General features: G+C 39.9%; 1 protein-coding gene across 1 annotated transcript in view; it reads left to right on the top strand.

The window, feature by feature from the left end:
• GMDS (GDP-mannose 4,6-dehydratase) overlaps positions 1-14385 on the top strand; it is a 787322-nt gene that overhangs the window by 643163 nt on the left and 129774 nt on the right. Inside the window, exon 9 of the mRNA XM_004387909.2 lies at positions 4874-4970. Coding sequence (XP_004387966.1) covers positions 4874-4970 — 97 coding nt within the window. The remainder of the gene's footprint in view (positions 1-4873; positions 4971-14385) is intronic.

Below are 14385 nucleotides of genomic sequence, written 5' to 3'. Positions count from 1 at the left end.
TTTTTTTTTTTTTTTTTCTTTTCTCCTTCTGGAAATTCCACTATACTGACCTCCTGGGGCAGTCTTCTAATTTTCTTATCTTCCTTCTTCTGCTTTTTCATATCTATATCTTTCTTCTGTACACTCTACGAGATTTCCTCCCTCAACTTTATCTTTGAAATCTTCTCTTGAATATTCAATTTCTGATTTTTTAATTCAATTTCTAAAATTTCATGTCTTCCAAATTGTCATTTTCATTATTATATCCTGTTCTTGTTTCTGTAGATATCTTTCCTATCTCTCTGAGGATACAAATGGTGGTGTATGTGTGGTTTTTTGTTTGTTTGTCTTGTTTTGTTTTTCTATTTTATTTTTTTTTTAAGTTCTCTTCCCCTCTGCTTGTTCTGTTTCTTCCAAGTTGCTTTTTTGGGTTTATTTTAATTTCTGTCTTTCATGTATAAGATTGTCTGTCTGGTAATCCTTGGTTTTCTGCTCATTTTTAAAAGTGGTGACTAAAAATGTAATTGGGAGTTTCCAGAACATAGTCAGATTTTGTTCACTGTGTCACTCTAGGGCGATCTGGCTGGAGAATATGCTCCCAATCTGCCCGCTGGAAGGAGACAGGCCAGCTGCACCCTAGGGGTGGATTGAGGAGGCTGGACTGGAGGGTCTTAGTATTCCCTGTGTGTATTCACGAAATTCTCTGTTTTCAGTGTGGTCACCCTTCAAGGGCTGGAAACCTTCAGTCTAGCTACCTTCTGTTCTACCCTCTCCAGAAAATAATCCCTTCATCTTTTGCCCCAGTAAGGGTGAGGCAGTTGCCAAGTGATGTGGAGTCAGAAGGGAATGGGCGTCATGCTGCTTCCGAGTAAGGCTTACAGGCAGCCCTTCTCCAGCCAGTCCTGAAGAGCAGCCTGTGGCACTGTTTCCTGAGCACTGGGGGGCTTCTGCAGGTGTGAATTGGGGTCATGTCTAGCTCTCTCCACTGCTGGCTTACAAGTCTGCTTGCTTGGGCTTCTGCTAAGTCCTTTAACACTTATCAACTGCTTGCCAGCTTCCAGAATTTGATTTCTCTTACCTCTTTCCTCTTCACCCTTGTGGGATTATTCCTTTTTTGAAAAATCTGTTTACTGTCAGAAGTGTAGGGAGAGAGCAAAAGTAAATGTGTGTGTGTGCAAACCACTCTCGTTCTCCAGAAGCTATAGTTCTTTCAGGACAGCATTATGTTATTGCTACATTTTAGCCACTGGCACCCTGCCTCTTCCATACTCATGTCCCAGTAAAATAGCCTTTCTTAAAAATAATTCCTCAGAGCTTTTGTGACATTCAAGCCTGCAAGTTGTGCATCGCCCCACGCTTTAGCTCTAATAGCCCCCTACACTTGACTGATGGAGTTGACTTTGCTTTTATTGTTCCTTAAAGGGATTTACTAGCGTCTCATTTCACCTTATTGTTCTTAATTCTGTTATTCTTCAGTGATCTCTATTATTATTTAATGCTTATTAGGAGCCGATAATTTATTTTAAAATTGACCTATACAGAATCCCTGTTCAGTGAGCTATTGATCAAAATTAGTGGTTAGTAATTTCTGTTAATTGGCTGAATTCTCTACTCCCTGTCACGCCACCTTCATTTCATTAACATTGCAGCTCTGCTTCGAGTCATAATATAACTTGTTAAGACAAGTTAGCTGTTACCTTTTACATGTTAATACAAATGTTTCATGTATTGCTGTAATTGAACATTTTTTGGCCCTTAGCCAAAACTTTTTCTTACTCCCTCATGCAGACCGAGTGGGAAGTAAAACGTCTTGCCAACTAAGTTCTGCCTTAAGCCATTTCCTGGCTGCAGTTGATTTTTCGGTATAGCTGTATTCATTGTGGAGAGCAGTGCCATGCCCTTAGACAGTGTTTTGACTGTAGCATTTGCAAGATGGAAGTCCAGCAGACAGTGTCAGGAAGGGATGAGAAGGGCCTGTGTGCTGGGGACTCCTACCAGTAGGTGCTGAAGTGGCGTTAAACTCAAGTCTGACTTTCGGATTGTGCTTAATAAACCCTTCAAAGTAAGAATATCCTTCCTTCAGCCTTATCCCATTTCAACTAGTGTGACAGATCCCAAAGTTAGCATGTGACTAGCATAGCAATCAGAGAGCCTCGGTAGTGGACGTTCACAGTGAAGCATAAAAGCCAGCTTATACAATCCATTGCCATACACAGGAATCAAATGCTTCCCTGTTGAGGTGAGGGTAGACCATCAACCTTACAGGCTAAAGCCAGAGTGGGCAACCTCTGGCCTGTGGGCCAAATCCCACCTAGAACCTGTTTTTCTACTGTCCTGGAGGGAAGGATGAATTTTACCATTTTAAAGAGATATAAAAAAGAAAAGGAAGAATATGCAGCAGAGACCATATGTGGTCCATAAAACCTAAAATATTTATCATTTGCCTCTTTTTAGAAAGCTTGCCAACAACCCTTGGTCTAAAGACACTAATGGCTTTGCCTCATTTCTTTCCTGTCCCACATACTCTGCTCCCCAACTGGGGAAGGCTCTCCAAGTCTTTATTATGACCTTATTAACTTAAATGTGTGTGTGTGTGTGTGTGTGTGTGTAATTTCAAAAAAAAATTAATTATAAATAGATTAGAATCACCAGTTCTCAAGTATGACATCTGAGGAGATTTACCAATATGAAGGACAGTGCTATTAGGACAGGTATTCATAAATCAGTATGAGCCATCATAGATTAAATACCTAGCTATAAATGAAAAGAACCATTAGCCAGATTGTGAATAATGTTTCTGTTAACCCTTTTGCTGTAGTTGGAGATACTGTCTTGAACATATCTACTGAACTTTTCCTCTTTGTGAAGTACAAAATGTGAACAAAAAAAAGTTTAAAACATGCTTATGAAATACAAATATCCTTTCATTTACTGAAAGCCTAACCTTAAAAAATTAACTTTAGAATTAGATAGATAGTTTTTTATTGTGATAAATATGTATGTAAGAAAACATTGGCCAATTCAACATGTTTTATATGCACAATTTTAGATGAGCAATTTTTTTTTAAGTTATGACTCAACCTATTATTCTCCCTTAGTGTGCATATTAACCAAGATTTGGTCTTTGTTCATAAGAGATGTACAAGGGTCATCACCACTTTCGGCTGTCTCATTTTACAACATTTTCAATCTCCATATTCCAAAAGGCCCACATACCATTTCCAAGTGAATTTTCCAAAAACTTTCCAAAACTTCAATTCTGATCCAGCCATTCCCTTGCTTTAAAATCCTCAGTGGTTCCTCATTAACTGTGAAATCAGTCTAATCATAATAAGAAATTAAACCAAATAAGTAAATTATACTCATTTTTGAGCTAGTTAATTAACTAATATAAAAGTCATGAAAAATGACCTGTTTTACAGCTTTATGTTGTTCAGCATACAATGATGCTACTGTTCTCTCTGGATGGGGGTGTTTTTCACATTTGCCTGAAGCCTACCAGCAAATCCCCATTACACCAGAGACCCCTGCAGTGATGAGGTATTGCCCCTCTGCCACCCAGAAGGGGACTGAGGACTGGCCAACCAGAAGTGATGCTGTGAGGCCAGTTCATGACTCTAATGCCCAACCTACATCCAAAATATCAGTTATGTGCCCTTCTAATACAAATATTATGAAATACAAATATCCTGTCATTTACTGAAAACCTAACCAAAGAAAAGTTTCCACCTTAAAAAATTAACTTTAGAATTAGATAGGTAATTTTTTATTGTGATAAATATATATGTAACAAAACACCTGTGAATCACATAATCAAGTAACTTCATTTAACGTTCTATTTTTTCATTTGTCCCCACTCTGACTCTGACCCATGGGGCACAGAGAATTTTTCTGTGCACATAGGGTTTGTTTCCACCTGGTAAAACAGACTCGTTCTGAGGATAAGCATTGAAGTCAAACATAAGTCATACTTTTATTTCTTTCTTTGCTGAAAGGTTTCATTTGTACAAATAAATAATCCAAATTATATCATATTTTTTGTCGTTTGGATGTTAGAATGTAGAAATCCAGAGGTCATCATTCAGCCAGTGGCTTCATTTATACAAAATGAGAGCCTCAACTGGGTCAAGTGCAGCCTCAGCGAGGAGCTGGTCTGGAAGCCCCTGAGCTCTCCCTACATGGAGCTCAGCGTGGACCAAGGTGGCCGTGGTGAGGAGCCTCACTGTTGCAGAGGGCAGCTCTTTAGGGGAGGGAACTCAGGTCCAAATAACACTGCGGCCAACACAGAGGAGGTTACAGTAGACTGTGCTGATGTACTCTCTCAGAAGGAAGAGAACCAATTAGTTCTGCACCTTTGGGAGGTTTAATCAGCTGAGATTTATTAATGAGGCCCACAGCTGACTGGGGTAGAGCAGGATAACTTAAATATAATACAGGGACAAATAGAATGGTTAATGAGGTTGTTAAACTTACTCCAAAATAGGAAACACTGAATTGACACTAAATATCCCTAAAACTACTAAAGGAAGAGAAAAAATAAAAAGGAGGGGACAGAAGACATTAATTAATTCATAATAATGGACTTTATCAAGAATAGTATAAACAGGTTCAAAATCTTCAAAATCCCTAAAAGTTGTTCAATCCCTTTCTCTGGGAATCTAATCTGTTCATTTCTGTAGTCTCATTTCTGAACTCATTGTGATTTTCTTCAAAAATTAAAAAAAAAAAAAACCTACCCTTTCAAAGCAGATTGAGAGAAGCTTTGGGAGTCACTGCTGCTCTATCCTTGCTCACTGGCAGCCTGTGCTCCTGTTGGTGATGCCTTCCTCACTCCTGCAGGGAGAAAGCTAACGTGCCTGAGCAATTAGGAGCTGATTGTTTATCTTCTTTACAGGTGGGAAGGAAAGAATGAAAATGAAGTGGGCAGATGTAAAGAGACCGGCAAGATCCACGTGACTGTAGATCTCAAATACTACCGACCCACCGAAGTGGTAAGCAGCCTCTCCCACCACATCACCAGTCACAGGCCAGGGCCTGCTTCATCAGCTGGCCAGCTGCAAGATGGGCGTTGAATGCCAGCTGCCAGCCTTCAGAGCTCCCATTCAGCTCACTGCATTCTTCAGCAGACATTTCCCACACCAGAACACAGTGAAGTGAACTGGGGGTATTATTCTTACCATAAAAGCCATTGCTCTGTAAAGGAAAATGAGTAAAACACACCCAAGGAAATAGTTGATTTCAGAACTGGAGATTCATGTCAAAGGCAGATCTAATCATGTTGGTCTCCTGTTTTGATGTGTATCTTACATGGCCTTCCATGACTCGTAGGATCTCCGTGACCTGGCGGGCCTGTCCACCTCTCCAGCTCACACACACATGCACACTCACACCTAAGCCGTAGCCATCTCCCAAATACATCAGGATGTTTCCTGCTCACGCTGTAACTTCTGTGTGCAATGCCCTTCTACTCCACACCTCTCCTGCTCTGCACCCACGGGCCTGGCACCACCTATTCATTTTTTAAGACTCAGCTAAGGTGCCACCTGGCTCTGAAACCTTTCCTGATCAATATACTACCCACTAGCACTGAAATTTCTGCTCCTTCCTCAGTATCTACTTGTATGCTATACATAATTATAACACCTGCTATAAATTATTATATTGTTATATATAACATTTATATTATTATGCTATATTATTTTTACCAACTGTGAACTCCTTGAGGATAGGGACTTTTTTTTTTAATATCATAGGTTATAACAACCAAAACCAAAACCCATTGTCACCGAATCGATTCCAACTCTTAGCAAGTAGGTGCTAATAAATATTGCACAGATTGATGAGTGGGTAGACAAATGGTTAGATAAATTTTTAAACACAGAAATTCCTGTATTAAGAAATGTTCTGTAGATGGTTAAAATGTAACATCCTGCTTTCCTAAATTTATAAAAAATTCTAGTTTGGTGGTGTAGCTGTAATGTGGTCTGCCCTCACTACAGTGACAGAACTTAACATAGTAAGTATACCAGAGGTTACTAGAAAGTAGCAACCTCAGAGAGAAATGTTCAGAGGTGACGGTTATCCAATGAAATGCATACTAACTGTGAAAATAGAATCTTTCTGCAACTGTTACCTGTGTCTTGAACGTGTTCATATTTGTAGTACAACCTTTCAGAGACTGGAAAAATCCCAATGAGGAGAGATTGAAGGTGAATGTAAGGCACCATCAGCCACCCTGTAAAATGTCTCATTTCAAACAACAGAAATTTTGTTTAGTGCACTCTTACACGTAAGAGGAGTAAAGAGGAAAGGAAACAAGCAGTGCTTGGGAGACAGGGGTGTAGTCCTTGCATTGTCCTGGCCGAGGGAGTGGCCCAGGTCTTTGACAACAGTGACCCATTGTTCCCTGTGCTCCTGGGGAGCGGGTGTGCCGGGGTAGGTTTGCTCTGCCCTGGGAGGGAGATACCAGCGCCACTTCTGCTGATGCAGCCCCTGGCCCGCTGGCATCAGTTGCCCTGTTGTAAGGAGGTGTAGCTTTTCTGGAACATTGCACAGATCACTAGGCAGCCGCACAGATCACTAGGCAGCCACACAGATAGGGCAAATGCGTTTCTGTGCTCACAAATAAAAGTGGTCATCTCAAAATGGAAAATTTAGTGAGCCAACAGAAATCCCTGTGCCTACAACAATTTAAACATGGCTCTCTCTCTGTCTCTCTCTTTGAGAGTTTACAGTTTCAAAAACTAGGAAGTCATTAAGAATGACTTGTCTGTCATTCTTACTTAAGCAAGATGTGGGATTGATAAGGACACAGAACCCAAGAATTTGCTGAACAGGAAAGTACTCTTAGACTGAAAGCCTGTGTTCTTGAAGTCTGTATTGGCCTTCTTTCCTCCCGTGGCACTGCCTCCCTCCCAATGTTTTTCATTCAGATGTTACCATCGCACCTACACATCTGTCCACACAAACATTGTTTAAACCCAAGAGTGCTGCCCTGTTTCTTATGCTGGTTTATCTTCCACCGACCTGACTCGCCCTGTGGGTTCACTATGCTGCTTGGTGTATTTTGACCTGCATTTCATCTTCCTAAGCCTCTAAACCAGAGAAAACCCAAACCCATTGCCGTCAAGTCGATTCTGACTCATAGTGACCCTATAGGACAGAGTAGAGCTGCCGCATAGGGTTTCCAAGGAGCAGCTGGTGGATTCGAACTGCCAACCTTTTGGTTAGCAGCTGAGCTCTTAATCACTGCATCACCAGGGCTCCTCCTAATCCTCTAGGCTGCATTAATTTTCTTCACTCCACTTCAATTTACTGTTCCACTGGACGAGATTTTCATGTATACTGAGAATAAATTTTTAACCTTATCTCTTAGAACAACAAGTTTTCCTAATACTTGGATCAACTTAATAGCCTTATACTGAAACACCTTTGAGGTGATAACATTCTTGCAGTGGAAAGGTGGCCGGAACTGAAGCCTGCTTTGAAAGGAGCTTTCACCTGGGTGTGGGGGCAGCCATAACCAGCAGTACCTAGAGACTGATTCTGCAGGAGTCCTGGAAATCACCGGCTTGAGGTTTATCAGCACTTAAGGAGGGTAGGCATGGACTTCTTCCATGTCTCAGTCTTCCATATGTGAGTCTTATTGTCTAAGTCCATCTTCTACATGCAGCGGCTTTTTTCATTCTTCCTAAGAGTCTGTAAAGGTTTGTTTCCTGATCAGCAGTCATCTGCCTCCCAAGATCTCCAGCATATAGGGACACTACTGAGCCAAAGCATAAACTAGTTCTTCTTAGAGCCAGATGGTTCCAGAATGACTGATAATGAAAAAAATACCGTAAAAAAAATCTGGGGAAAAAATTAGTGAGGATATATTAGGTCTCAGAACACAAATATCCTAAAACAAGACTAAAGGGAAATAGAACTTTATGTTGTCTTCTGAGCAAGAAAGACTACGACTGGTCATAAGGAAGACTCTTTCTCAGCAAAGACCGGCACTAGCCTAAAAGAGGCTACCTGTGATCCTATGTAAAGTGTATGTCAGCCTTGTGTGTACAATTGTTTCCCTCATTGTATTAGCCACCATAAACCTTGAATCTTGCTTCTGAACCATCATGAAAAGTCTTGACAAGCCAACATGAAAAGTTCTGAGCTAAGGACTCCAGCATTCAATTAGAGCTGAATTAAGCGACATTTTTTGGTTATCTACCTATTATTCCCTGGGCTTCCTTTGAAAGTTTAGGAATTTTGCTACTGTGGAAGAGAAGAGCTTGTCCCTGGAAATGAGACTTTAAATTTCCCATTGCCCTGAATTCCAAGATATGACCATGCAATGTTAATACTTGAATTCTGTGTCTCTTAAAACATCTGTCTTGGGTACAGTTGTATATGTGTGCATATGTTTGCAAACAGATTCATTCCATTTTTCATTCATTCATGGAGAGAAATAGTGTTGTGTTTGAGAGTGTGGACCCTATGGCCAGGCTGCCTGATTCAAAAACTGTTACTAGCTGTGTGGCCTGAGGTAAGTTACTTCTCAGTGCCTTTGTTAAAAATGGGTTTAATAATAGAACTTCTTTCAAAGAATTGTTGGAGAATTAATGGAGTCAGTGTATACAAAGTGCATACCTTGGCACAAGGTGTTGTTAGTTGCTGTCAAGTCAACTCCGACCAGGGCTTGGGAACTGGTTAGTTCAGGTTGGAACCCCTGCTGAGAATTTGCATTTCTTACAAGTTCCCAGGCAACGCTAATGCTGCTGGTTACAGATCAATTCTGAGAACCACAGTGGTTCTCAAAATTTATTATACATAAGAATCACCTGAAGATCTTGTTACACTGTAGATTCTGACTCAGTATATCTGGGGTGGAAATGCAAGTTCTAATCAGGGTTTCCATCCGGAACGAACCAGTTCAAAGCCCTGACTCCTTCATGACGACCTTATGAATAACAGAAAAAAACATTGCTATGGCCTGCACCATCTTTTTGATTGTTGGCATGTTTGAGTCCACACAGTAAATACTCAGTATTGTTGCTGTTGTTATTATTTATTTATTTGTTCACTCACCAAATGTCATCACACACTATGCCAGGCCCTGAGAATACTAGTGATGAACACGACAGACGTGGCCCCTTCCTGTGGAGAAAGTATCTATCAGTTACTTGAATCTAGTACTTTTGAAAAGTAAAATGGCATCATTAGTGATTTGCACAAATTAACAGGTAATAAAAGGATGACAAGGTATAATCAAGGCTTCTAACAGACATGAATATGTGCTTTGATATTTTTTTTTTTTTTGCTTGCTTTATCTTGGTTTTCATCCTTTCTGATCCTCTTTCTGAAAGTTGTGATAGCTATTCAGTGGTATGGAAATATCATGTAAATTTGAAAAATTTAATATCGACCTATTAATTAAAAATAACAACAAAGATTTTTTTTTTTTTATTTGAGAATTTTTAACTTGGAAAATTAACTGGGGCAGTTTAATGAAGTATTTGTCCTAATGTGCCAAATAGTTAACCACATCAAATGGTCAATCTACTAAAAAAAGAAGCTAAGTTTTTGTTGTTGTTTTTAGTGAAGAAAAAAGTCCTTTTGTCTGTAGAGCACTTTATGTAATGGGATAAGGGACACATTCACAGACCAAAATTAAAATCAAATATTTTCATGAAAAATATTTTGACTTAAACTTTACTAATATGAACTGAGTTTTCTCCTTGCTATGCCATTTGTCTTGAACACTGATTTTTCTTGCCATCAGATTTCTAATGTGCTTCAGTTGTTACCAGTGTTTGTTTTATTTACTTAGATATCTTAAATCTCTACAGATATTAGAAAAAATCACAGGTTACAGTCTAGAACTGAGAAAGCAATACTTCAAAGAAGCCCAACAAGCTACTTAAAACAACATCTTCCTCCAGTAAAAACATGTGGCCTATTTTTAATCCAGTTGCAATATGCTTGTCGAGTCATTACCCCCACCCCCCACAAACTGCTCCTAGTACTTTTCTATAAATGATGTTAAATTAAATGGCCCATGATTGCTTGTTCTATCTCATAGCCCCGCTTAGAATAATGCGATGTAACACTTTGCAGACCTCAGGAATCCAATCTGTCACCAGAGGGCTGGGGTAAACACCAGGTAGAGCTTCCCTCTGCTTGGCTCTGTGAATCTGGAGTGAAAAGCCTTGCTTGTGTTCACCAGGCTGCCCTTTGTTCTGAGGGTCCCCCTTTTGCCCTGGAGCTCTTCTTACTGATTTCTCACACTCCCCTGCCCTTAGCCGGAAATTAGATCCTCCAACTCTATCTCTTCATCTCTCCAGCCCTGTCAGAAGCCAGTTAATCTGTTCCTTTCCTGATAGCTCCAACCTCCAAGGCTCTAATCCTAGCCCTCTGCTGCCGTTTTTCTTTTTTGCTTTCACTGACCAGTGGTAGCTGGGGCAAGAGGATGAAGAGAGCCTCATATTAAGGGCCACTTTCCTTCTGTGCCCCTGGTCCATAAATTGAGAGGTTGGGCTGCTTGCTGTCATTGCAGAGTCCCTTCCAATGTTGGCCCCTGGCACTCTGCCATCATAGCTATATGGCAGCAGTGGAGTGGAATGCTGTCACTGAGGACTGGCCTTAATGCTTCCCCTTTTGTAATTATTCTCTGAACTTCTTACTACTTATATTTTATAAATAGTTTATATCTTTAAATCACTGTTTATATATTTTAAGCCTCCCTCTCAGGCTGCTCACACTAATCTTTATATCCTTCCTTAATCACATGGCCTTCTGCCTTTCTCCTTCCTTGGACTTAACCAAAAGAGCTTTACGTTTCAGTCTCTTCAGTTGATTTTTGAATATCTCATTGTCTGTTTCCATACTTTATAGGATCCCGTAGGAACCCCTCGGGGCATACAACCTTCCTCCTCAAGTTTATATTCTTTCCTCAGTCGCTATGTCCCTTGAGAGCATTTTATATCTAATGGAATAGTAATTGTGTACCTACTGTAATTCCCCCAACTTCCTCTGATTTTTCCTTGAAGGTTCTTTTCTTATGATTAGATCCAGATTAGAACGATGACATTAAAGGTTCAAAAATCTTTTTATCAATATTTGTAACTATATATCTTTCCCTATTTAAAATTTTTTTAAATATTTATTCTAAACATTTCTGATGTCCTTAATGTAGATGCTTTCATTACTTGCACCAATGAGGAATTCCTATAAAATCTTTGCCTTTTTCCAAAAAGCTGTCCAGGTAATGATGATCCTCATAATTCTAGTGTTGGCCTATTGGCATCCACACAATAATTTCCAAAATATTTTATCATCTTGGAAATTTATTTTAGCATCCGCAGCTACTTTCTCTAGGAAGAATAATTAGTAGTTGATCTCAGCTTTCTGTTTAAACTAGCTCTGGTACAGGTCACCCAAAGTATAGAATTCCTGATGGGAGGCTCATCCATCACTGATATGGTTACCTATTCCCTCTTTATTTCACATCTCTAGCAATGAGGTCTACATTTTGGAATTTTAAAAACCCCTATTCCCTGGGCTTTTGTTTTGTTTTTAACAAATCAACATTGTTCTTTCGGTTCTGTCAAGCACATTTATCTTCTAAAATAACTGCTAATCAAAAATCTGTTCATGAAGATTTCATAGACAATATTATCTGTGGTTTCCTTCCTTTGCCCTATTCTGCTTTATGCTCCCAGTAAGGTTAATTATACCTTACCCATGTGTGATTTTTTTTTTTTTTTTTCCTCTCTAGCACACTGTTCTCTTGGAAATGGTTGCTTTGTGGACATCACAAATTCTGGGCCTACCAAAATTTAGTCCAGGTGAATCTACTTTAGCACCTCTCACTGGAGATAACCCCCTCTTGCCTCACTCCCTACACCCTTGGCACATGCCTGACTGGTTTCTTCATTCATTGCTGCATCTCCTAACACAGTTGAGAGCTCATCTGACTACTTTTGTCATAAACCTCCAAGTGATTGTATCCACAGTGGGTCTTCTTGCTTCCTAACTCCGTGGCTCTCATCTGCCTCCTGGACAATCAGGCTTAACATGCTTGGCCTGCCAGTAAATACCCAGTTCCATGCAGGAACTATCCTTAATAGCAAAATCTAGCATATACATTTTGCAATGTTATGGTAAATTTGCTAGTTTCCTAGGTAAGTCAGTGTGTACTGCTTCATGAAAATCTGCTGTATAAATATCTAAAGCAAAGAATGGGTAGATGGGTAGGTACTAGAAGATTATCTGATTTTTACCACTTATTACAGGAATCCTTTAAGAGTACACTCAGCATATACATTTAAAATACAATTCTCATTTATCTTCAGCTTCTCAGAAATATATCAGTGTATATAAAATAAAATATCCTCGTATGATTGAGGTCTTAGAGGTCAGTTCTGAAATGTTTATTTAATTCTTACCGTGGATAAAAGCCCTAGTCTGACACTATTCCAAAATAAAGATGGCTGAGATAAGGTCCTTGTCCTGTAGTAATGAGGAGGAGCAGAAGCAATTGGACCCATCCAAAGAGGTGTAATGAGGGTGGACTGAATCAGGCAGTGGAGGTAAAAAAAACATGACAGATGCCAAAACATTGCAGAGATGGAGACCACAGGTTTAGGGACCAGATTGGATGGTGGCATATGAACAAGAGACAAGAACTGAGGATGACTCCCAGGACCAGAGGCTGATCAGTGGGAAGGTGATCAGAGATCCAGGCAGAGGACTCAGTTTGAAGGAGGAGGGTGATGATGAATTCTGTTACATTGGAAGTGCCTTAGCAACATCCATGTAGCAATATCAAGTAGGTAGTTGGTGCTGGAGGCCTTGTGTACAGGAGAGAGGTCAGATAGGACCCTATATGCAAGAGGTGAGAGTTGAAGCCCTGAGGTGAGATCACCAAAGGAGAGCATTTCAAGAGCATTTCAAGAAAGCATGCACAGAAAGTTTGTCACAAAGCCGGGCAAGTTCTCATTTCAGGGAAGTAAGTCTCAGAACCATATTTTGAGAAAGTGGGTTAAGAATTCATAGAATTCACAAACTCAGCACTTGTATACAAGAGTCATAAGACCAGGCTAGAGTGTCCTCCACCCTAGATTCCTTGCCTTCAAGGCTCGTTAAAGATTCAAAGGACTAATACCCAAGAGTTTCCATTCACAGACAATGTTATTACATGTCAGTCCAGGCAAAACTGAGTTTCAGAGGCAAGCAGAGACCCAGTTTCAAATTGGTATGTCCTGGAAGTCAGGTTGCAAAGCATTTTAAAATTCTTTAAGATGAAAGAGTTTATATAAGTATAAGGTGCTTTGCCCTACATATTATCATTTTTATTGCTGTCATCATGAATTATTATCATCATCATCATGATCTTCTATGAAATCATTAGTTATCAAAAGACGTCTTCTGAAAGGATGCTTTGGGCTTTTTAACTCCTGAGATTTTCTTTTATTTAAATATTCATTTCGTTTTATACCTATACAACTTCATGTAGAAAAGTTATTTGCTACTTATTACTAACAGCTCCATACTTCTTCATCCAGAGATAGAAATGGTGGTCATGGTGGGAGGTAGAGATGTGTTGAGTTGGTGACCCTCTCTTCTCACTCTGCATAAACTGTACTGTGTGTTCTTAGGGGCTATGACAGGTCCTGAGACCCAGCAAGTTCTATGGCTACCCCTAGAATTTAAGTAACCCCAACAGGCTAGAGAGCAGTTATCAAGGAGAGGACATTGGCCACCATCTGTTTTCATGTTTATCTGCCAACCACCCCTTCACTTCTCCCTCAGAAATTTTCCTGCACAAACCTATCTTTATTTCCTACAGCCAGCTGGATATTACTTTTATAATCTAGAATCTGTATTGATTTCCTATAGCTCCTATAACAAATTATCACAAACTTAGTGGCTTAAAACAACACAAATGTATTGTCTTACAGTTCTAGAGGTCAGAAGTTTGAACTGAGTTTCACTGGGCTAAAATCAAGGTGTTGGCAGAGCTGGTTCCTTCTAGAGGCTGTAAGGTTCTTGAACTGTAGGGTTTTCTGTTGGCAGAGAATACTCAATCACTTTGAACATTTGCTGGATCACGGTGTTTTCTGTTGTTTGAAGAGCAAGGTTATTAATCACATCGAGGAGAGAAAAGAAGTGAAAAACTCAGGCTCATTGTCAGTTTAGGGTTTCATAATGTATACTCAAAAAACACCATTCACATGCACTTGGGCAACTGTAAGCAAGGACAAACCATGCTTCAGTCTGAGGAAACACCAGGCAAAGGAACAAGAGCAGGCTTCCTCATGAAGGGGAGTTTTAGAGTAGGGTTTTGGGAAGATTTGTGGTTTAAAAAAAGAAAGAGAGAGGCATTTTAGGTCGGGGCAGGAGGTGCTGCTGGAATAAACCAACAGC

Source organism: Trichechus manatus, unplaced genomic scaffold, assembly GCF_000243295.1.
Source record: "Trichechus manatus latirostris isolate Lorelei unplaced genomic scaffold, TriManLat1.0 scaffold00198, whole genome shotgun sequence".
Classification (NCBI taxonomy): domain Eukaryota; kingdom Metazoa; phylum Chordata; class Mammalia; order Sirenia; family Trichechidae; genus Trichechus; species Trichechus manatus.
Note: the sequence above shows the minus strand (reverse complement) of the source record. Positions and strands in the feature narration are given on the sequence as shown.